Source organism: Oncorhynchus clarkii, chromosome 2, assembly GCF_045791955.1.
Source record: "Oncorhynchus clarkii lewisi isolate Uvic-CL-2024 chromosome 2, UVic_Ocla_1.0, whole genome shotgun sequence".
Taxonomy (NCBI): Eukaryota; Metazoa; Chordata; class Actinopteri; order Salmoniformes; family Salmonidae; genus Oncorhynchus; species Oncorhynchus clarkii.
Window position 1 is genome coordinate 22,207,567 of NC_092148.1, and position 11,613 is coordinate 22,219,179.

General features: G+C 41.5%; 1 protein-coding gene across 5 annotated transcripts in view; it reads left to right on the top strand.

The window, feature by feature from the left end:
• LOC139424451 (aromatic-L-amino-acid decarboxylase-like) overlaps positions 1–11,100 on the top strand; it is a 34,169-nt gene extending 23,069 nt beyond the window's left edge. Inside the window, exons 7-16 of one of the 5 annotated variants that reach the window (XR_011635942.1) lie at positions 1,750–1,816; positions 1,988–2,082; positions 3,105–3,172; positions 4,161–4,237; positions 5,684–5,703; positions 5,866–5,964; positions 7,832–7,933; positions 8,264–9,899; positions 9,944–10,031; positions 10,098–11,100. Coding sequence is in view for 2 of the 5 variants with exons in the window: in XM_071176306.1 (XP_071032407.1) it covers positions 1,750–1,816; positions 1,988–2,082; positions 3,105–3,172; positions 4,161–4,237; positions 5,684–5,703; positions 5,866–5,964; positions 7,832–7,933; positions 8,264–8,464 (729 nt within the window). In the remaining 3 variants the exon portion in view is untranslated. Of the gene's footprint in view, positions 1–1,749; positions 1,817–1,987; positions 2,083–3,104; positions 3,173–4,160; positions 4,238–5,683; positions 5,704–5,865; positions 5,965–7,831; positions 7,934–8,263 lie in introns of all 5 variants that reach the window. The other 4 variants (XR_011635944.1, XR_011635943.1, XM_071176306.1 and 1 more) reach the window with 4 other exon arrangements.
• Positions 11,101–11,613: the final 513 nt, after the last annotated feature.

The following is an 11,613-nucleotide window of genomic DNA, read 5'->3' on the forward strand; positions in this document are numbered from 1 at the left end:
CAAGAAATAAGACCAAAAAACAGAACTTGAGCGTGCATAACTATTCACCCCCACAAAGTCAATACTTTGTAGAGCCACCTTTTGCAGCAATTACAGCTGCAAGACTCTTGGGATATGTCTCTATAAGCTTGGCACATCTAGCCACTGGGAGTTTTGCCCATTCTTCAAGGCAAAACTGCTCCAGCTCCTTCAAGTTGGATGGGTTCCGCTGGTGTACAGCAAATCTTTAAGTCATACCACAGATTCTCAATTGGATTGGGGTCTGGGCCATTCCAAGACATTTAAATGTTTCCCATTAAACCACTTGAGTGTTGCTTTAGCAGTATGCTTAGGGTCATTATCCTGCTGGTAGGTGAACCTCCGTCCCAGTCTCAAATCTCTGGAAGACTGAAACAGGTTTCCCTCAAGAATTTCCCTGTATTTAGCGCCATCCATCATTCCTTCAATTCTGACCATTTTCCCAGTCCCTGCCGATGGAAAAACATAATGGTGCTCTGTGGGATGTTAAAAGTTTCAGATATTTCTTTTGTAACCCAACCCTGATCTGTACTTCTCCGCAAGCTTGTCCCTGACCTGTTTGGAGAGCTTCTTGGTCTTCATAGTGCCGTTTGCTTGGTGGCGCCCCTTGCTTAGACTCTGGTGCCTTTCAGAACAGGTGTGTATATATACTGAGATCATGTGACAGATCATGTGACACTTAGATTGCACACAGGTGGACTTTATTTAACTAATTATGTGACTTCTGAAGGTAATTGGTTGCACCAGATCTTATTTCGGGGCTTCATAGCAAAGGGGGTGAATACATATGAACACACCACTTTTCCGTTTAGATTTTTTTTTTGAATTTTTGGAAACAAGTTTTTATTTTTATTTTCACTTCACCAATTTGGACTATTTTGTGTGAAAACCAAATAAAAAATCCATTTAAATTACAGGTTGTAATGCTACAAAATAGGAAAAACGCCAAGGGGGTGAATTGTTTTGCAAGGCACTGTATGTAAGAACAGAACACACTCATCCCCTTCTATGTAAGAACAGAACACATGTCCATTTACATGGACAAGCTTTGAGGCGGCAAATTGCCACTTAGAATGGACACATTGATTTTCCCCTTATTATAAAGAAAATGCCACAATCAACTGTCCAAACAATAGTCAATAGTCAATCAGAAATAACCAATAGTCCAATACAGTCCACAAACACACTCTTATGAATATAATGTAATGTACTGTATATTTCCAGAAAGAACATGCATATTGAAACAACAGTCTAGCCCTAGAACCCACACATAGACTCACAGTGGCAACAGTTGGGAGAAAGATGTAATTCACCGTTCATCTTCCTCTCCCCGTCCACTACTGTTTGTGTGTACCATGCCCTGAGGCCTAAATAGCATGAACTGTTAATTGTAATCGCCTCCTCTGCCAAACCAAATGAAACTGGATCTTGTTAACCCATGATAAACGCCAGGAGATCAGTATCTGTAAATGATTACTATACTGGCCTAGTCTGTCTCCCAACGGACAAAGATGTCCTAATCACAGTGTTTATCTGAATGGACAAATCTCTTTCTATGGCTATCTTTAGAGGAGGAAATTACAGGTATGATTATCATATCGTTCATGTGTTATGGCATATTTTCAGTTATGCTAGAGCCCTTTGTTAGACCATCATAATACAGTACACCTCACTCATTGTTGTCATGAAGATGTTACTTTATGAGTTGTTGATTTGTGTTCTTTCATTTAGTTCTGTGCTACTCTTGGGACCACTCCCTCATGTGCATTTGATCACATTACTGAACTTGGGCCCATATGTAAGTATGATTCTCAAAGCATTATTAACATACTCCTAAAGGCTGTCTATTAGCACCGACATGTGGTTGTAGACTGATAAAGACATAGGAATCTACTGTACAGCCATGTCTCAGAACCAGCTTTGTATGTTTCTGTACTACTGGTTCTACACATTTGTGTTTTTGTCTCAGGTAATGCAGAGAAAATATGGATGCACATTGATGCTGCATATGCTGGGAGTTCCTTTATTTGTCCTGAATTCAGACCCCTGTTGAACGGCATTGAGGTTAGAAACCAGACACAAATACACACACACACACACTTCCAGTTAAATTGTCAGTGAACATACTTGTATTTACACCCATTATAATTTGTGTTTGATAATAACTTAATTTGACTGTCAAGAGGGAAGTGTGCTAGAATGAGTAATATGCCCAAAAATTGGTAGGAAATTAGAAGAGCATCCGTTGGCCTTTTGAACAGCATGCGTCTCTCCAGCCTAGCGAAGCCGAGTGGAGAGACACACTGAGAGCACAGATAAGGCTAAAGTAATTTCCTCAGGCATCATCAGACCTTTAGATAAAACCCTGCTGCTCTCCTCGTCCAAGAAATATCACTGTTTATTAGCGACACAAGTTCAAACAATGTTTGGGTTGGGGGTGGGGGGGGCAGGGATGTAGTAGAGGAGGCGGGCACACACACACACGCGCACACACACACACACACACACACACACACACACCTGAATGACAGGCAGTCAGGCACACCGGCTCCCTCTGCAGCTGAGGCTGGTTGCTAGGATATGAGTGATAGGCAGGCTCCTGCATCTGTCAGCATGGTAACAACTGGGCACGAGCCCCTCTGATTGATATTGTCTCCTATTGCTGCCTGCTTTTATTGCGTCTGTGAAGGCAGATGGGAAGGATATTAGAAAATCAGCGATAGAGAGCAAATAGATGAGACTGGAGATTTCTCTCTTTGAGGAATCAAGGTGGTGACAATAGAGTTATTGTGCAAGATGCTCTATTTAGCATTTCAAATAAAGGTTGCCTAGGTGTTAGATATGCTGCGTACGCCATATATTTGGAGCCATCCTAGTGAAATATGTTATCTGTTGTGGTGGTAAGCCAGCTGCAGTCAGTGCAAACCTAGCGATGGCAACAAGGGGCTTTGACAAGTCAAATATGTTATAAGACTACTGTTTTCCTACAGTTAAATGGAAAAAAAATGGCTTGTGTATTATGAGGGTGACCTGTACATTTGCATCGAAATCAGCTGATTTGAATGGCTGACTCTTATCTCTTTCAGTTTGCAGACTCATTCAATTTCAACCCACACAAATGGTTGTTAGTCAACTTTGACTGCTCTACAATGTGGTAAGTTATCAAGTGATTGACAGTCAGCCTTTCTAGAAACATTGTTTTATTAATGAACAGGTTGTTTTATCTGACAGGGGGGACAGTCTGTACAATTCCCTGCTGGTCATTAAAATAAAAACATACAACTTCCTTAAGTAAAATCTTTATTTGTATAATATAGATATATATTTTTCCATCTTTTCTGTTCTATGGGGAGAGTGGAGCAGCTTCAACATGGTTTTTAATATTGATTCAAATCTAAACTTCCTTGTGAGCTCAGCACGACACTGTGCAACTGTATATGTGTCTATAACCTAAAATCTAAGGCTGTACTATTCTCCCCGTCCTTAGTTACACTGTTGCTATTGTGGCTATTGACTACACTACTCTACAATGGGCCGTCATAACAAAGTCACCTCCAGAAGTACTATCTAGACACCTAAAGCATTCTTTAAACAGAGTGGGTGGGAATAGGCATCCCATCTGCCCTCTCTCTCATCACCCCACAAACAACCCCAACATTTCTTGTTGATAGAACGCTCAATGCCCTCCTCCATCCCCAGTGAGTTGTCAGTTAACAAAGTCAGTTAACAAAGTCAGTTCACAAAGGAAATGACTTATGTAAGGAGAGACTTGTATAGTCTGCTCAGAAATAGCTGTCTGCTTCTTTTTTTATGACGCTATAGTGTATTTTTCACTGCCTGCTGCAGTGTCATCCACTGTAGGGTGTTCCATTAGACCATTGTCACTTTACAATACAATACAACTTTATTGTTCAATATAAGTTAACAAAAAGAGAATATACGTCACTAAAATAGAGATGATAAATTACTTCAGTAATGTGTGTCTTTTGTAAGACTTAATGTAGCACTGAACAGCTTCTGTATGTGGGGGAGCTGTTTTCTGTGCTTTTCTTAAAAAGCCTTGCCCTTTAGCCTTCCCTTCTGTTTTCTGTGGGAGCTCTAAGAGGGTAACAGAGTTTAAGTGTTTCAGTGTCTGTCCATAGGGTGAGGAAAAGATCTGATCTCATTGGGGCCTTCAAGATGGATCCTCTATACCTGAAACATGATCATCAAGAGTCAGGTAGATATTTTTACACTGACAATAGTGTGTATTGACATCACTTTTTTGTGTTATTCCCAATCTATTAGTTTTAAATGTGGTAAATCTAGCAATAGTCTCATCAGCCTATTGACAGTATAGTGGTTTAATTTGATCAAGTGCAGATGATGTCTGGAGTCCCTGTAATGTAATGGGATGTGAATGGTGTTAGTGTGAGAGCCCAGTATATCACATCAAGGATCTGAGGGTCTGTCGGCTTACTCACCTCACAATCCTGCTGGCTTTAGGCTTGCTAATAAACCCAAGGTGGATAAACTAATACTCACCACCACAGCCCCATGTTTTATATGGCTAGGAAGTGTGTGTGTGTGTACGCATGGAAACGTGTGTGCATATGCTTGAGTGTGTGTGTGTGTGCAAACGTGTATGTGTGTGTACAAACATGTGTGTGTGCAACGTGTTCATGTACTGTAGTTGCACTGTATGTTTGTGTGTGCTTGTGTTAGAGAGCTAATACAATAAAGCGTCCAAACGCTCTCCTAATAACACGCCTTACAAAATATGTCACTCTAAAACAATCCAATTCAATTACCGATGTCCCTCACGTCCTCCCAACAAAACATTTGCACTGTAATAGTCCACTAATGGTCCTGTTGCATCGCTGCCTGCCAGTGTTAGCCAGTGACAGAGTGTCACCCATCTCAGATGCAGATGTAGTCTGTGTCCCAATTGGAACCCTATTCCTTAGATATTGCACTACTTTGACCAGGACCCATAGGACTCTATGGGTCCTGGTCAAAGTAGTGCACTATGTAGGGAATACGATGCCATTTGGGACGCAGTTACACAGCACAAGAGTCTGCCTCTGGCAGGCTGCAGCTGTGCCTGAAGCCTCCTCCTTAATTGGACTGACAGAAAGACAAAAGACTGGCCAACCTCTCCTCACAGAGGGAGCCTGCTCACAGTAAGGCCACTGCTCCCCCAGCTCCAGCTCAATGAAATTACAGGTTATTGCCACTGCAACAGGGCTTTTCTACTGTATGTGGAGGCAATGAGCAAGAGAGAGAGACTTGATCTGGCAATGTTAAAATCTGTTTTCCATGCCAATAAAGCCCTTGAATTTAATTGAATTGAGAGAGAGAGAGAGAGAGAGAGAGAGAGAGAGAGAGAGAGAGAGAGAGAGAGAGAGAGAGAGAGAGAGAGAGAGAGAGAGAGAGAGAGAGAGAGAGAGAGAGAGAGAGAGAGAGAGAGAGAGAGAGAGAGAGAGAGAGAGAGAGAGAGAGAGAGAGAGAGAGAGAGAGAGAGAGGTGCTGTAATGATTTGGTATAAAGCTCAGCGATGGTAACAACATTCCATAATATGCTAATAACTATGGTATAGACACACACTATAAGTGATGGACTACAGTGAATTAAAATGTTGGCTGTGAATTTCTAATAGTATAATTACTCATCTGTTTATTTACAGGGCTGGTCACAGATTACAGGGTAAGCTGAATGGTTATTTATTATCATTATATTCTGTCTATGTGTAAGAGTGACGCTGGATGTCATATCAGAGGAGTTAATTCTGTTTGCTCCACTAACCCTAACCCACTTATCCCCCTCTGCCTCACCCTATCTCCCCCTCTACCTCACACTACCTCACAGCACTGGCAGATTCCACTCGGCCGAAGGTTCCGCTCTCTCAAGATGTGGTTTGTGTTCCGGATGTATGGGCTCAAAGGCCTTCAGGACTACATCCGTAAGGTAACAGCAAAGCAGAGAAACAGCTTTGGTTCCCTTCCCTTCCTCTGTCTGTCAATCAAATCAGCCTGGTCTGTGTCTATCTAGTTCTATCAGTAAATGAAGCAACAGCAGCAGCAGCAACACATAAGGCCTCCAGCCATACACTGAGGCATACTGCATTCATCTACTGTCTATATTAGATAGAACAACTCCAGTAAAGCATGTTTGTAATCAATCATATGTAGGCTACAGTTGTCTTTTTTACAAAACAGTGCTATTCAACAAGTTGACCATTGACTACTGTAGGTCAGATTACATAGAAATGTCTCTGTATGGGGCTTGTGCTGTCCTCTTGGTACAGCAGCATGCAGTTTCTGAATAGACATCCAAACAGTAAATTAATTATAGTGGACACACACGGACCATTAAACCTCATAGTGGTGGTGACCTACTGGCTGGGAATGAGGAAGTGGAGTGGTCAGCTAATAATCACAGTTAGGACCAGGGTTTTGGCCTCATTAATGACTGAGTTGGCATTGGAGTTATTACTAATAGTCCTGTCCTGGCTGTTCTCACTCAGACTTTGGTTACAAATACTGTACAGCATGATGTACTACTGTGTAATTGTGATTACATGCAATGATGCACGTTTCGGTTCTCATTAAGCATTCAATGCCACACACAGATTAGTGAATGAATGACATGTTTGATCCTGTGGTGAATAAGAGTTTGAACAGGGTGAGCTGAAATAGGACATGGTATTTAGCTTGGAGGTTTCCCTCCAAGGAAGGTTGGGCAGTTTCACGACTATTTCTTGGTTATTTTCTTCAGATTTCCGGGCGTCTTTGTACAAACATAAAAGTACATACTGACCTAGCCACAAAGGCCGGCAGATGGCGATATTGAGTTGTTTCATTTTATCATCCAAAGGGAATCTATGCAACCGGCTATACATTCGTATCCCCTGTGGACTGGTTCGTACATAAAACATTCTCCATTCAGGCTGCAAAGGCATCACTTTGCTTCTTAACTTGATATAATGTTGAGAAGGCATAAAAAAACGGGGGATATAAGCATACTTACTTTATGAAACACCATTTTCCACCACCATGCTAGTGGCTATTTGCAATTCCCGGATGTTGTGAATCGCGTTCAGCCAATCAGGTTGCAGCCTACTGTTGTTTACCATTGGTCTGAACGCTGTACGCAATGTCAGGAAGTAGCATTAGCCACCATTTTGTCGCCACTAAATCAAGTTAAAAAGGAAATCGATGCCTTTGCAGCCTGAATGGAGATTGTTTTATGTACTAACCGGTCCACGGGGATACAAATATATAGCCGGCTGCATACTGTAGATCATCTTTGGACAGTCACCATCTGCCAGCCTTTGGGCTAATACTGACCTTTCTATGACTAGATTCATTGTCAAAGAGCTTGTGCTTTTCATTTCCGTACTAAGACTGAGATATATCTGGTTCCATGGGCATACTAAACAACAATGCATTTTCTGTTCGATTCAGGGAGTTGTATGGATAGGGCTATGTGCTTTAATGTTCTTCTAGTATTTTCACATGTCTAACAGGTGTCATCACATTAACCCTTTGATTGAGAATGGAGCCTTTCTCGAGGGTAAATGAACATGAAAGACAATGTAGCTACAATTTATGGTTTCAGCATTTGCTGAAGGTATATTACAACAGCCAGCTAGCTAGCTGCTGTAAGGACACCACCCTATAGGAAAAATAATTAATTCAAATTAAGTTACTATGGTGCCACCTAGTGTCCATATCAAGAAGTTCACCTTAATGCATTTCCATAAGCAGCACCTCAGACTTCAGTGGAAGGCTGTCTGAGTATGAATGAATGACTGTCTCTCTGTCTTTTACAGCATGTGGAGTTGGCCAAAGAGTTTGAGAGCCTGGTTCGAGCTGACCAGCGCTTTGAGATCAGTGCAGACGTCGTCTTGGGGCTGGTCTGCTTTAGACTTAAGGTAAGACAATTCAGCCAACTGTGAATGTTAGTTCAGGACATGATCATCAAACGTTCATAAACGTTCGGAAACTATCTTTGGACTGGAATAGACTAAAATAATTTATCGTTAGGTCTATGGTATAGTTTTAGTTCACATTGCCGGCATACATTTATTTAAGTTTTTAAAAAGTATTTGACTATTGTTACATCCTAAATGGCACACTGTTCCCTATATACTGCACTACTTTTTTTTACCAGAGCCCAATGGGATATATAGGTAATAGGGTGCACTATATAGGGAATAGGGTGCTATTTGGGAGGCAAACTATCTTACCTTTCCTCCTATAAGGGCTCCAACGAGGTGAACGAGACCTTGCTGAAGAGGATCAACAATGGCAGGAAGATCCACCTGGTGCCGTGCCAGCTGTCTGGTCAGTTTGTGCTGCGCTTCGCCGTCTGCGCCCGCACCACCGAGTCACGTCACATCCGCGAGGCCTGGCGACTCATCACACAGCTGGCCGAAGAGGTCATGCAGGAGCTGCCCCACTGACCATCCACATTGACTAGACAGGCTGGGTTGGACCAGGAGCTGTAAGTATCAAGTATTTCAGAGTAAGAGTGCATGTCTAGGATCAGGTCCCCCCCTGTCCATTCATTAAAATGTAAAAGGCTAAATTGATCCTAGAAGCGGATCTTAGATCAGCACTCCTACTCTGAGATGCATGATGAATAAGGGCCCTAACCCCACCTGACCATGGCCGGTATTCAAAAAGTGTCTCAGAGTAGGAGTTTCCATGTTATCTTATTTCTTGTGAAGTAAAAGGCTAAACTGATCCTAGTTCAGCACTCCTACTCTGAGATGCTATATGAATACAGGCCTGGATCTCACTCAATGGAGGCTGCTGAGGGGAGGACGGCTCATAATAATGGCTGAAACGGAGCGACTGGAATGACATCAAACCATGTGTTTGATACCATTCCACCGATTCCGCTCCAGTCATTACCACGAGCCCATCCTCCCTAATTGAGGTGGCACCAACCTCCTGTGATCTCACTGTGTTTACATCATCAGCATACTGTAACTGCAGCCCTTTCTCTTTGCTGTCTAAACCCATGTGTGTATTTATATGTGTGGTTGTATGTGAATCAGTGAATTTGTGTTGGTGAGTGTGAATAAATTAAAGGTGCGTATGTGAGTGAAGCAAATCATATCCAGATGTTAAGGTTTTGCCTGATAGGTTACTGTAGTGTAGGGTTTACTGACAATACTCAAGCATGTGTTCTATGTAAAACCAGACTGACTGAGTTCTGCTTTGACTCCACACCAGTATGCTGAATGAGAGAGGCCAGGCTAGAGACGGGCACCACCCCCCTCAGGGCTCTGTGTATGCCCCACCTGCTCCTACAACCCCTCTCCACCCTCACCCTCACCTACCCTGCCCTGTCCCTTCTCAACCAACTGTTCATCCAAATCACTTTAGAGAAAGGCCAGCATGCTAAAAATACAGGCAAGGACTTAGTATGTGGGGCTTTATCCTGCCTGAGGTTTATCCAGGCTCTGGTCACTCAGCTGTGTTTACCTGCTCTAGTGGAGTGATTAGTAGAGGTATTCAATTCAGTACAATATTATTTATCTCTTTAGGGGCATATTGATTAAAACATTGGGATAGTGTAGGTCCCTAAAACAAGATTGCACATTATACATGTTCACAATTCAAAACATTTAAGAGTCAGAAAACATTGTATGGTTTGGCACCATTATACAGTAAGTAGAGATAGAAACAGTTAGTATCCCACAAGGTGTGAGCTGTTCACTGTTTTCATGAAGCCAAAAAAATTAACAGCATGTTGAGATTTTGCCAAAGAGAGAAACAGGTATCTTATACCAGAGACACAGGTATCTAATACAAGAGACACAGGTATCTTATACAAGAGACACAGGTATCTTATACAAGAGACACAGGTATCTTATACAAGAGACACAGGTATCTTATACAAGAGACACAGGTATCTTATACAAGAAAAACAGGTATCTTATACCAGAGACACAGGTATCTTATACCAGAAAAACAGGTATCTTATACCAGAAAAACAGGTATCTTATACCAGAAAAACAGGTATCTTATACCAGAAAATCAGGTATCTTATACCAGAAAAACAGGTATCTTATACCAGAAAATCAGGTATCTTATACAAGAGACACAGGTATCTAATACAAGAGACACAGGTATCTTATACCAGATAAACGGGTAGCTTATATCAGAGTTGTGGCCATTCCCATTTCAATTCAGTCAATTCTGAAAGTAAACTAAAATTCTAATTCCAAAATGTTCTCATAGAGAAACATTGAGCAAAAATGTTTAACTCCCTAATCGACTGAATAGAAAAGGAATTGACCCCAACCCTGTTTCATAAGCAGTTTTGTCCTGAACATCATAATAACCCATGAGACAAATAAGAGCTCTTATGGGAGCATCAGTTAAAACACTTACTGTAAGCTTTTGCCCTGCATGAATAAAATATACAGACAACAGTTAATGTCTCAGTTGATTTGAAGAGACACAAAAACAATATGTACCTAGCTTCACTTAATGCCCTCAGCAGTAGCAGTGAGCCAAGGAGGAATTGACTTGAGAGGGTCTCTCCTTAAGAAGGTAATATGAATGTGTTTCAAATGTGTACTCTACTGTATGCACATCATATGATGTTTCTGTTGGGCTGTTGGATAAACAAACCAGTTGAATTAGATTAGACCTTTAAGCTGTGATTCCCAGCATGTCATGGAGTCACTCAAAATAAATTAACTAAGTAATCAAGAGATAAAATATCCCTGTCCCTGGTTTGATTCACAAGTCAAGTGTGCCTTTTGAATGAGGGATGGAGGGGTGTGTGTGTGTAGAATATGTGTAGTGGTGTCTTTTTGTCTCTTTTGTGTCTGTGTTTACTTGATATAACCAGCAGTGGGCTGACTGCTTCAGTCTCACACTGGGGGGAAATTGTATTGTTAACTTGATCATCTCTTACCTGGCGATAAGGTGGTAGTGCAATCCTATGTTTTTTGAAGGAGGAAAACCTTAAGCATAGCTGTATTCTTTTATATGCTTTGTGGCTTCCTGCTACTTATCTGCCTTGTGGCATCATTGTACTGTCCTCTTTACACAACAAAATAAATGTGTTTGCGATGTGTATTTGAGTATGTCATACTTTCACATTGGATTGGAAAGGTCCATTGGTACCCACCAATGATTATGTATGATTAGCCTATTTTAAACTAAATCAGCACTATCAAAATCACACCATTTCAAATACAATATTTAGGAGTTTTGGTGCGATGCCCTGGCAAACCACTAGATGGCAGCATTGTCCTAGTCCAGCGACGGTTGGAGCAGTAAAACCACAGATGGAACAATGAGACCGGCAATTCACCAGATGTATAAATGTGAAGCATCTGCTTGGCGTTTCCACTCACTACGGAATATAATAGTGAGAGGAAGCCCACTGGCCGGCCGTGGGAGAAGATGGAACGAGATTAATTTTGGGCAACATTCTGCACATTTTCTCATTGAATAATAATTTGATTTCAATACAGTTTTCTGTTCTCAAAACTAGAATGTGTTATGGAGAGTGGACTAAATTGTTTAGAAGGAATGCAAAGGTTGAATTTAGTTATTGCACAAGCGCACTTCACAGAGGAGATGA